At 50.4% G+C, this 12,817-nt stretch overlaps 1 protein-coding gene across 1 annotated transcript in view; it reads left to right on the forward strand.

Annotated features, from left to right (window-relative positions):
* Nucleotides 1-12,817, forward strand: part of LOC105297649 (olfactory guanylyl cyclase GC-D-like) — a 34,709-nt gene that overhangs the window by 11,517 nt on the left and 10,375 nt on the right. Inside the window, exons 9-14 of the mRNA XM_011368433.2 lie at nucleotides 2,243-2,419; nucleotides 2,631-2,787; nucleotides 3,063-3,203; nucleotides 6,588-6,736; nucleotides 8,586-8,749; nucleotides 9,182-9,374. Coding sequence (XP_011366735.1) covers nucleotides 2,243-2,419; nucleotides 2,631-2,787; nucleotides 3,063-3,203; nucleotides 6,588-6,736; nucleotides 8,586-8,749; nucleotides 9,182-9,374 — 981 coding nt within the window. The remainder of the gene's footprint in view (nucleotides 1-2,242; nucleotides 2,420-2,630; nucleotides 2,788-3,062; nucleotides 3,204-6,587; nucleotides 6,737-8,585; nucleotides 8,750-9,181; nucleotides 9,375-12,817) is intronic.

The raw sequence follows: 12,817 nt of genomic DNA on the forward strand, positions 1-12,817 counted from the left end.
GGTGCTGTGAGGAGACCCCCACTGGTCTGGATAGGTTCCTACTCAATGTGGAAGCGTCTAGCTTTAGAAAGGAAGTCCTTCCTGTCATCATGGTCGCTTCCCCACTGTCACACCTTGATCGCAGTCATACACCATCACTGTCACTATCACACACCAGCATACCTAAAGTCATGTCACCACCCCAACAGATTTATTGCCATAACCACCAGAGGCACAGTCTCCCCCACCAGTATCACCACATGCATAATTAATACCTCCATGCCTCCACCCATTTACCTACTTAGTCACTATTCATCGAGCACCACTTGTGTGCCAGGCCATGTTCTGGGTTTGGGAGAGACAGCTATAAAGAGGAGAGACACGGTTCCTTTTCCTGGGGGTTTCAGTCACTTGTCATCTCTAATATCATAAACCCCTTCATCCCTGAGATTGTCACCATCCTGAGAGGCACTGTAGAGTGGAGTACAGAGCACAGGATTTGCGTCAGAAAGGTCCCAGATGGAATTATGCCTCCATAGGGCACGTAGCTTTCCTGTAAAATGGAGCTAATGAAACCACGCAGGGGGATTCTGAGGATTGGAGACAGTATACAAAATAACCTAGCACTGCCCTTGGAAAGTAGCGTGCCTTTGATAAATGATGAATTGCATTATTATTTCCAATGTCGCCACTTTCTGAAGTCAGGTTGGTAGAGATTCAGTGACTGGAGGTTAGGTTAGACATTTCCCAGTGGGCGTCTTACAACCAACGCGTGTAGACGTTTCTTAAAAGAAAAGGCCCTACATGTGATCAAACAAGTTTGGAAATTGCTTAGGTTAGCGATAGAACTTCTCAGACCTTTCGATATGCTCTTCTGGTTCTCTATGACTGTGTAACAACTTACCCCAAAATGTAGTGTCTTAAAGCAACAACTCTCAATACTCTCCCAAATGATTTTATAATATCTTACAATTTTGAAGGTAGGAAATTTGCGCAGAGCTCACTGGGCAATTTTTCAGTTCTACTTGGCATTGTCAGGGATCACTCAGTGTATTCAGCTTATAAACAGGCTGTCAGAGGTTGGCAAACTATGGCCCATGGGCCATATCAGGCTCACTGCCTATTTTCATAAAGTTTTATTAGAACACAACCATGCTCATTTGTTCATGTTTTGTCTCTGCTACTTTTGCCCTACAACAGCAGAGGTGGGTATTTGTGACAAAGACTGTATGACCCACAAATTTTTACCATCTGAACTTTTACAGAAAAATTTGCTGACCCCCGGTCCAAAGGGCCTCCGTGGCTTCACTCTCATGCTCAGGGCTTTGGCAGGGCAATTGGAAGAGTGGGCTCCGCTGGACCTGTCTCCCCACTCTGTGCAGTCTCAGGGCTTCTTCATGTCATCTCTCCAGTGTGGTGACTCTGGGTAGGGAGACTTCTTATGGCCATTCAGGGCTCCAACAGAGAGGACAACAAGAGACAGAAAATAGAGGCTGCCAGTCTTCTAAACCCAGACCAGAAACTCGCATTTCTACCATGTTCTATTGGTCACAGTGTCACAGAGCATGCTCAGATTCAAAGGGAGGGAACAGAGTCCCCACCTCTTGATAAGAGTGCCAAAGGATTTGAGGCCATTCTTACCTCATCACATATGTTAATATGCGTGTGACTCTCTATGCGTGAGGATAACTAGGTCTTCCCCTCTTAGATGACCCCCAAACGTTTTTGTGAGGTTCCATCTTTCCTGCTTGGGCAAATACTGGCATCGCTCATTGGGTTCGAGTTCTCTGACCTGTTGGTCAGCTATCAGGGAGGCTGCTTTCTGCTTGGACATGATCCCTCCTGCACCTTTTCTTTTCCTCATCAGTCTCTGAGTCTTGGAGAAAGAATTGACAGTTTCCAGGTCCATGGCGCCACTTAGGTTGGGAAACAGGCTTAGATCCCTGTACTGTGAAATTGCTTACAGCTCATTCACTTATTCATCTATGCTGCTTCCACTCACCCATTCATCCATCCTTCCATCTGCCCACTCACCTGCTCATCCATCCATCCAGCCACCTACCCATTCATCCATCCATCCATCCATCCATCCATCCATCCATCCATCCATCCATCCATCCATTCATCCATCCATTATTTCCGATGCCTCTCTGTGCTCAGCCCTGTGCTGGGTGCTAACTACTGAAGGTCCAGATGCTGACTGCACCTAGTCCAGCCTCCAAGAGACCCCTGGGGGCTACTAAGGTGCTCACTGCCCCAGCAGATGCGAGAGCTGCGGCATGATAATGTTGCCGCCTGCCTGGGCTTCTTCACGGCCCCTGGGATCAGTGCTCTGGTGCTGGAGCATTGTACCCGAGGCAGCCTGGAGGACCTGCTGCGGAATGAGGCTCTGCGGCTGGACTGGACCTTCAAGGCCTCCCTGCTGCTGGATTTGATCCAAGTGAGAGCCCTCCCCTGGGCCTGGAGTTGTGGGGGTGGGGGTGGGGAGTTCAGGGAGACAAGAGATGCTCAGAATTCCCAGACCCAAACTCTTTCCATTTTGTCTGAGGAAAATCTGAACAGTGTGGCAAAAGGTGAGGGGAGGCAGGAAAGCTTTCTGGGACCTGAGGGAATTCTGAGAGGACCAGAGGCCCCTCCTATGTCCACCCTAGGGCGTGCGGTATCTGCACCATCAACGTTTCCCTCATGGCCGCCTCAAGTCCCGAAACTGTGTGGTGGATGGCCGCTTTGTGCTAAAGGTCACGGACCATGGTTATGCAGAGCTCCTGGACACTCAGCGGGCTCCCCGCCCCCGGCCAGTCCCAGAAGGTCAGCTCAGGGTGGGCAGGGGGCTGCCAGTAGGTTCTGAGGCAGGAGGAGAGGGGAAGATCTCCCATCTTTTGGCACCTCCTGTGGTGTGACCTGAAGATGATGGCGTTTCCTCTCTGAGCCACAGGCCACTTATCTGTAAGTGGCGAGGAGCCTACCTCCCCCAGTGCTGTGGGTAGAGGGCAGTGACACAACACATTCGAAGCGCCTGCCTAGCTTGGCCCGCCTTGGGTGGTCAGTGGGTGACGTTGTGTGGACGTGCCCTGTGATTGCAGAGCTGCTATGGACGGCTCCAGAGCTGCTGCGGGACCCCGGCAAGGGCACCCTCAAAGGAGACGTCTTCAGCATTGGCATCATCCTGCAGGAGGTGCTGACTCGAGGGCCACCCTATGGTTCTTCAGGGCTCTCAGCAGAAGGTACGGAATCCTCCTCATCCTTCCTTGGCCTGTCCCTGGTAGGAGTCTGCACATAGTCGGGGAACTCTGTGACCATCAGGAAATCTGGGCCTGAAAATAACTACACAGATACACTTGTCTGTTTTGACCACAAAAATTGGGTTTCTTTGGTTTCAGCCAGGCAGCCTTCAGCCACTCTGCCAAAATGGCAGCTGAACACCTCAGGGCTAGAGATATCGGTTTCTGGGTGAAAGCCTCAACCCTTTTCTGTCTCTCCCAGTGTCACTGCCACATGTTCAGATGCTTATGCCCTAACCACCCCACTGCCCAGCACAGCCTCTGTGTCTATACAGACCTCAATTCTTCCCCAGTTGTATCACTTACTTACTCTGTGACCTTACACAAATCGCTTACCCTCTCTGAGCCTCAGTTTTCTCATCTTTAAAATGAGAATCGAAGATGTACCAGACATCCGACCCACATCTGCTGTGGCCGGGTTGCTCAGCGTTGGGAGTTTGGTTCTCTCTCCGGGTGGGGTTCCTTCAAGAGCATCTCTGTCCCCACGCTTTTGGGAGTACAGGATGATTACTCACACCTTCCCTATCATCTCCTGGTCTTAAATATTTTCTCTCTTCCGACCCAGTGCCAGGGCCATTTGCAGAAACATTTTCTCGCCTTCCGTGTTTTCTGTCAGGGCATCCAGGACCACAGGCTGCTCTTCTAGGTGTGCCCCTCCTGCCTCTGTTCAGTTCCAAGGGACCTGTCCCCACAGGAACCCTGTCATCTCAGCCCACAGTGCAGGGCAGTGGGGGAACCCAACCCACCATCCCCTCGCACCCCTAGGAGATAATTTTTAACTCATGGGGAGGCCTAACCCATTTCCTTTCTCCATCAAAGCACAGCACAGTGAATAATGAGCATTCTAGACCCAAATTTATGAGGTGGAGGAGTGAGAAGGAGGTAGGGTTTTCAGGCCATTTGTTCAACACTACTCAACTGTCTATCCCCACCATCTGCCCACTGAGAGAGGGAAGACCAACCAAATGGGGCCTGCAAACCATGCCACCAGTGCATGCCCCTTCAGGCTGGGGCCCCAGCTGGCTTTAGGTGCAGGGACCAAGCCTGGAACCCCATGGCCACCCCTTGGGTCAGGCTGTCAGACCACAGCCTACTACTTCCTGGGCTGCTTTCCCTGGTCTCAGGGAGAAAAATGTTAAAAGCATAGGTGCTGGGGGACACCTAACCCCAGCTCTATACCAATTCACCTCATGACTTTGAATAAATCCCTTTAGTGCTCTGATCCTCAGTTTCCTCATCTATAAAATGAGAACCATCATGCCTGGCTCCCAGAGTAATTGTGAGGATTCAGTGAAATGCTTTAGACTAAGTGCCTGGCTCATGATGGGCACCCAATAAATATCTGCCTCAGTGGTTTTAGGGTTGTGCTAATGGGATCTCGAGTTCTCTCCTGACTCTCCTGCTTAGAAGCAGATCCTGTTAGAAATAACATCTCGCGGTTCCCCCAGCTTTCATATGCATTACTCCATTGCATCACCCTGTGAGTTGGGTAAATGTACTCTTTTCAGGGGCTCAGAGAGAAGAAGGGACTTCGCAGTGGGAAGCAGGGGGTCTGGGATTTGGAGAAAAGTCCCCTGATCCAAGCTTAGTCCTCACGCCCTAATATCTCTTGGTGTCTGTCACCCAAGGAGCATCTTCCCCATGGAGCTGGATGTACAGCCTCCTCCCTCAGCTGACAGCAGGGCCCATCAGTCACTGTAATGCATGGGGTGTGGATAGCGGGCCTGGCACAGTGGGAGAACACGAGGCCCCACCTGGCCTGGGCCAGTGGTTCCCAGCATGTTCGCATATGAGAACTCCATTTCAATGTCAACAAAGATTGGAGCCTCACATGCTACTATTTGAAAATACCCAAAGACAAAATCTGCTCTGAAATCAGCACACTTTGAAATAGTATTTTATTCATCACAACAGCATCTGAATACTTTTGAAAAAGTGTGTGCACAATGTGTTATTGGTTCCATCTGCTCACACTCCTTTGAGCTCATACAGCTTTCAGACCCTTTAGTCGGGGCCCTCAGGTCTGATGCCTGTAGGCCTGGAACCTCTGGGTGGAGGAAATCCTGCAGGTCAGGAGCTGATCTGGCTCAGTTCTAGATTTTGCTTTCTAGCAGCCTTGTGGCTGTGGGTGACCTACTTCACCCCCAGGAACCTCAGTTACCCTGTCTGTAAAATGGGACAGTGACACAGGCACTACCCTTGACAAGGAGGCCAACGAAGAGATGGGGAGGAGATTAAAATCCAGAAAGAATCTTCTCCTCATTGGCTCCAAGCACGCCCACCTCCTCATTCAGGAGAGGAGGATTCCAGCCCTCCTCGGAAGAGATGCCTCATAACAGCGCTATGAGGTCTGTGCTATTATTATGCCCCTTTCATCAATGAAGAAACTGAGGCTCAGAGAGGTGATATGACTTGTGCAGAAGGTAAATGGATAATCTCCATCCTACTCTGCTGAAAGCCTGAGCTTGAGACCCAGCCCTTCTTCCTCCCAGTGTCTTTGTGAATCTCTCAGCACCCCTGGCTCCCCCACAGACTCCTGAGATGAGAGTCATTTCCAGCCATTGTTAGGTGGGGAGACAGAGGCACAGAGTGATAGCAAATGGCAGAGCCAGAACGAAAACACTAATCTATCTGACCTCGACTTTGGTGGCCTTTATCATATGAAGTGGGGACAAGAAGGTTCATGGCAGGGCTGGTTGTCTTGGGAAAATAATGATGGTGATGATAATAAGCAGATAGTTTTGCTTCACACTTGTAGGGGATTGGCCCCAGAAAGTCTCCAGGAGGCAGGGCTGGTGAAAAGAGCCAGGTGGGCGTCACCGGCAGCAGAACGGCAACCGTTGTTTTAGGGTCTGGGTGACGTGGAGAGACTGCTGGGTGCCAGGCATCTAACAACATCCATCGCCTCCTCCTTCCCTGCCCCTCTCAGGAAGGCAGTTTATTAAGCTCATGTCAGGGATGGGGAGACGGAGGCGCAGAGAAGTCACTGCCTTGTTCACCACCTCACAGAAAGGTGGTGGCCGACCCAGAATTCAAACCCCACTTTCCCAGCTATACCTGAGGTAGACCCTTTCCTGAGACCTGAGACCCTTTTCCTTAGACCCTTTTCTTGGCCACACCATGGGGTGAACCCAGGAAAGCAATAATCCTGGGTCTACTGGGCAGGATGCGCTGGGGCCCGGAGCAGGGGCCAAGGAGTAGCTTCAAGGCCTGATCCCTGTACCCCTACACACCTACCTGCCCTCCCTCTCAGGAACCCAGGACATCCCCCTCCCATGAACCCTCCTGGGAACTTCAAGCCCACCACCCACATCATGTTTATTGTAGAAATCATCAGAAAGGTGGCATCGCCCCCTCCCCTGTGCCGGCCACTGGTGTCCCCTGACCATGGGCCACCCGCATGCATCCAGCTGATGGAGCAGTGCTGGGAAGAGGCTCCGGAGCACAGACCCAGCCTGGACCAGATCTACACCCAGGTCAGTGCTTTCCAGTGGAGCCTGGTGTTCACAAGAAATAACTGATCAGTTCACTTAGCTTTGCCCAGGGGGAGCTCCATGCTACCCCTGGGGTCCAGAACCCCATGCAAAAAGAGGACAATGGGCCAATACCATCATCCCTGAGGGTGGAGCCTGAAGTCCTTCCTCTGAGGCAGTGGTCCCCAACCGTTTTGGCACCAGGGACCGGTGCTCCTATGAGAATCTAATGCCTGATGATCTGAGGTGGAGCTGAGGTGGTGATGCTACTACCAGGGAGTGGCTACAAATACAGATGAGGCTTTGCTGACTTGCCTGCCTCTCACCTCTTGCTGTGCAGACCAGTTCCTAACAGGCTATGGACCAGAACTGGGATGCAGCCCAAGGATTGGGGACCCTGCTCTAAGGAAAGCTTTTTCAGAACTCCAGGTGCTAGGGACACTGGCTGAGTTCCTGAGTGCCAAGCCCTGTGCTAAGTGCTGTGCTGATTTCATTTAATCTTTGTGATAGTCCTCCAAAGAAGCATTGTTATCACTTGGGCTTTACAGGAGAGAAACTGAGGCACAGAGAGGTAAGGGGATTTGCTCAAAGTAGCTGAGAGAGCGGAAGGTGACACTGGAGTCCAAACCTGGGTTTGTCTTTCTGCAGAGCAAACCTGTACTGGGCCTCCTGGCACCAGAGCAGAAAGGCCATTTGTGGCTGTGGAGCCACACTGGTTCCCTGCAGAGAGAGTGGAAGATGTGAGGAGGGCTGGGGGCCCCAGGCCTGCCTTGGGGACTGCAGCAGGAGGGGTGAGGCAAGTCTGTACGAGTTTGTGGGGCAATGGAGTGAGTGGGCCTGACTGAACTGGTTAATGGCTCCCACAAGGCCAACGCATCAAGCTTGAGGTGACATCTTTGTGCCTCCCCTTTCCAGCCAGCCACAGCAGAATGTTGTCAAGGAGAGGTTGTCAGGTAGTTATTGAAGGTAAGATTTATAACCACACGTGGATGTCCTCATACAAAGACCTAAGAGAGGCAATTCTCTCTACTCAGTGCCAGCAGTAGTTGTGTTTGTTTTGAGCAACTAGTTTAATGGTCTATTGTCTCATGGATGCCATGGGTATTGTAATCTATATATCCCTCTTTGCTTTGTTGCTAGGAAGCTCATATCTGAACTTGTGACCACATTCTAGCACGCATTTTGCAAATAGACTGCACTTCTAGATTAGTTTCTTTTTTAAACCTTTACTCTCCTTTGGTCTCAATGTCCTTATATATGTATTATTTTATTTTGTGGCATTGCTTTATTTTTCTTACTACTTAAAATTTGTTTTTGGAATACAGGGAGAAATAGAGAGGTAGAAATACATTATTATGTAATCTACACATATTCTTTCTACCTGTCTATCCACCCATCTATCCATCTACTTATTCATCCATCCATCCATCTATTACCTAGTGACGTGACTGATCCATCCATCCATCCATCCATCCATCCATCCATCCATCCATCCATCCATCCATCCATCCATCCATCTTTGAGAGGAGCAAAGAATGCCTTTCCACAGTGTGGTTGTGAGAATCGATGCAGTCGGGTTAGTGTTCCTTAGCAATAATGCTGTACTGGACTCAGGCTCTTTTTTAAAGTTCTCTTTGCTCACCCCACACAGAACTAACCCATTCTTCTTCCCAGTTTTCTGTGCTTTCCCTTGTCAGAGCTGCCATCTCATCTATTACATACCCGGTCCCCAATAACCCAGCTCCTCCAGGCAAGGACTGGGTCTGGTTCATTCCTGTAGCCTAGACTCCTAAGCCGCAGGCTGAATGTGCTGACTTTCATGGATAAGTTTGGATTTTTGTTCCATCTTCAGTTCAAAAGCATCAACCAAGGCAAGAAAACCAGTGTTGCCGACTCTATGCTGCGGATGTTGGAGAAGTATTCCCAGAACCTGGAGGACTTGATTCAAGAGCGAACTGAGGAACTGGAGCTAGAGAGGCAGAAGACGGAAAAGCTGCTCTCTCAGATGCTCCCTCTGTGAGTGGCCTCTTAGGACTCGATTGTGTCTCTAGCCTCAGTAGCTCTAAGCATGGGACCTGGATGTAGTAGGTGCTCAGTAAATCTGGGTTCCATGAGTTCATTTGATTCATTCATTGTTTACTTACCCAACATATTTTCCTAAAGCCTTTCTATGCTTTAGACACTGTGCTGGGCACACGAGAATTGAATTTCTCCGACTTCACTCCCGTGGGTGCCAAGGAGAGGGTATAATGTCCCCCATCTCACTTCAGAGGAAGTAATAATGTCCAGAGAGGGACAGGTATAACCCGCAGGCCAGCACACCAGCAGGCCTGTCCCAGATCCCCTGACCCTCAACCCAGGATTTCCCCCAAATATCTCTCCCTTATCTGCAAACTGTGGAAAGGGGGTCCTCCTACCTTGTGACTCTGACCCTTCCCATCCCTCCAGGTCTGTGGCCAAAGCTCTGAAAATGGGGGTGACTGTGGAGCCGGAGTACTTTGACCAGGTTACCATTTACTTCAGTGACATTGTGGGTTTTACTACCATCTCAGCTCTGAGTGAGCCCATTGAGGTAGTGGGCTTGCTCAACGACCTCTATACACTGTTCGATGCTATTCTGGGCAGCCATGACGTGTATAAGGTGAGAGTACCAGGAGGCTGGCATTCCATCCCTCCTTCCTTTACCACTATGTTTGTCATACATTTATTTCCAGTCATTTATTCATGTGTTTCTATCAGGTAGCTATTGTTGTGTAACAAATAATCCCCAAATCCAGACGTGTAAAACGATAAGTTTTTATTATTGCTCGCAAACCTATAGTTGAGCTGGAAAGTTCTCTGGACTCGGCTGGACTCATGCATACATCTGTGGTCAGTTGTGGGTGAGAAAGGAAGCACTGCTGTTCCTGGCTGGGCTCTCTGACATCTCTGGAGCCTTCGCTGAAACAACTCAGTTCTGGTCCACATGATCTTTCAGCCTCCAGCGGGCCAGCTGGACAAGGGAAACCAGATGAGGCAGCTCCTGTGCCTGCTCTCAGGGAGCTCTTGGTGCTGTAGGTAAAAGATGAAGGCAACTCACAGTCAAAGTGATGATCAGGGGAGGTAGAGAAGGCTGAGAGGACCCTCGATCCAGCCAGGGGTAGATGTGCAGAGTAAAGAACAAGGAAGACTTCTTGGAGGAGGTGCTGTCTTCCTAGTATTGTCCAGTCTGGGCGTGGCGGCTTTAGGTAAGCACTGGGGTAATGCCTAAGGCTTGAGAGGGTGGGCTGGTGATTGTGAGGAATGCTGAATGGGTTGTGATGGCTCTGTGTGAAGTGGGCCAGTGGTGAGAGTGAGTGGGTGGGCGGGGGCACTGAAGAGGCAGCAGGGGCCTTGGCAGAGCCGTTGAGACCATCTGTGACCTAGTCCCTTTGCACCTCTTGATCCTGGCTTTGAGTCCCAGCCTGGCATCCAGCTTCTGTGTGGCTTTGGGCAAATCACTTCCCTTCTCTGTTCCTTTATCTATAAAACAAAAATAACAACCCCAGTCCCAGAGAGGGGATTCACAGACAATGGGAGGATTCTATCCGCCTTGCAGAAGTGCTGTGTAAACCATTTCCCTCTGAGCCTGCCGTGGGGATCTTCTCACCTCAAGCCTGCCCCTTATTCTGATCCATTTACTGGGGGACTTGAGTCAGCTTCAGACATGGTGAAGATGGAGGTGGGAGGTTGGTCCCAGGAAATGGCCACACTCAGGATCCACTGGCCTTAGCCTTCATTTGTGACCAGCCATCCCCCTTCCAGCCACAGCTCTCCAAGGATGCAGGGGAATAGGGAAAGGCCAGGCCCTGAGGATGAAGTCAGAGTAGGAAGGTTGCCTAGACAGGAAGTTTCAGAGGAGAAAACTGTTTGAGATGCCAGGCAATCTGCTGATAGCATTAGGTACAGTATCCCAACAACAATAATCAGTACTTATTGAGTGCTTACTGTATACTGGGCACTAGTTTAAGCACTTGATATGTATTAATCCACTTAATAATCATAACAATCTGTGAGGTAAGTACTGGTACTCCTAATTTATAGATGAGGAAATCGAGGTAACTAAGTGGCTTGTATAGTTACATATTCCCAGTGGGATATGATGCTAAAATTTGAACTTGGGCATTCTGGTCCTAAGACCCCTCTTCAGGTGGGTCTCACCATTCCTGTGATTTGGATGTCCTGAGGATATCCAGGGTCATAGTGGCCCACAAGGCTCTCCAGAAGCTGGCCCTGCCTACCTCCCTGGCTGCATCTCTGGCCCTCCACCTATGCAGACCTCTATATATTCCTCACACATGCTTTGCTTTCTCTAGCCACTAGGCCTTTGTACTTGCTGTTCTCTCATCCTGGAACACTGCTCTTCCTCTTCTTTACCTGGCTCCCTCCTTGTCATCCTTCTAGTCTAAGGTTAGTTTCCTTGCCCTTGCAGGCATGGTTAAGAGCTCCTGTGTGATGCTCTCATAATTACCTGTGGACAACACAGACACATGTTATGGTTCCAACCTAAACCACTCTGTCCCCAGTGCCTGGCAATGTCTAACACATGGTGGGTTCTCAGGAGCTCATCAAGGCACAGAGTAGAAGTGACTTACCCAAGGTCACACAGCTGGTAGGCGGCAGAGCCAGAACAGGCATCTGGAGCATCCACCACCACCTGGCTCTGTCTGCTGCATCACAATGCCCAACACTGACCCGTGGAGACCTGAGCCATCGACATTCCAGGGATGCAGCTTCCCTCCTGTTCCCCGTTCAGGACCCCGCTTTCCTACCCTGGCCCATGGTTCTGAGGCATTGTCTCCCATGCTGGCTGAGTTTCCCTCTTTCCTCCAGAGCCGCCCTGGCCTCATGGACCCCCGCAAAAGATTCCTCATCTTGTCTCATCTCGCTGAGCCCTGCAGCTTTGATCTGTCCTGAGTCACCCCTGGGCCTTGTCTCTTCCTCTCCTGCTAATCTTTTCTCACACATGTGTCCCTCCCAGCTCTGAATCACGCCTTCTGATCTGCTCTGAACTCTGGCCAAGAGGTCTGCATCTTTCTGGCAGAGTGAAATGAAATAAAACAAGGCCCGCACACCCCTCCAGATGTGGGGAAACAGGAGGCCCATTCCTCACGATGTGTGAGCCCGTCTCTCATCACTCACACCGTCCGCCTTGGTTTCCCCTCCGTCCCCAGCAGGATCTGGTTACTGCTCTTTAATCCAGTCTGAGTTGGGAGGCAGCCAGGCAATCATTTCCTGGTTCCTCGGGGGTCTGCGATTCTCTCCCAGCATGCGTGGAGTGAGCATTTTTATGGACAGAACTCTAGAGCAGAGCCCATGTGGGCTGCCCCGGGGTTGCATCTGGCCCCGGCCATACTGCCGAGCAACCATGGACAAATCACTTCACCACTCTGAGCCTTAGGCTCCCATTTGTAAACAGAGATGAAAAGTGTTTATGGCTTAGAATCATTCTGCAAAGTAAGCAATGTGAAAGAAAGTGCTATCGTTCATTCATTCACCAATACGATGTAGCACTGCAGGCGCGGGTGCTGAGGCCCCTCCCGGAAAGCACAGACTAGGGCTAGGAAGCATTAGTTAAGCATCTAAAGAGTGCTGACCCAGTCTAGAGATTGTCACTGGGTATCTCATTTAAACTTTGCAGTGCTCCTCAGAGGGATGGATCACTATCCCTACCGCACAGGCTCAGAGAGGTAAGTGACTTGCCCAAGGTCACACAGTAAGCCAGTGGTGGAGTTAAAATTCACATGGAAACCTTTTCTTTTACCTCTCCCCTGGCCGTGTTCTCCCATCCGCAAAAGGACCACACCTGTGTACAAGAAGCCATGGCCCTTACTTGTAGCCATGATCTAAGATCTAAGTCTTTAGAGATCATCTTTACGAGTCTGGGCTCCTAGAGAGCAGAGCCTGTGACTGGTCTCTGTCACTGGGGTTGTACAGGTGATTACTGATTATACCACACTCTCCTCTCCAGTTTAGCCTGCTGGCAGGTGGAGGGATAGAGGTCAGCTTTAGCAGTTTGGAGAATGTGGCCTGAATGTGTGGCCACCATGGATATTTCTACTGCTC

The sequence above is a fragment of the Pteropus vampyrus genome, unplaced genomic scaffold, assembly GCF_000151845.1.
Source record: "Pteropus vampyrus isolate Shadow unplaced genomic scaffold, Pvam_2.0 Scaffold141, whole genome shotgun sequence".
Taxonomy (NCBI): domain Eukaryota; kingdom Metazoa; phylum Chordata; class Mammalia; order Chiroptera; family Pteropodidae; genus Pteropus; species Pteropus vampyrus.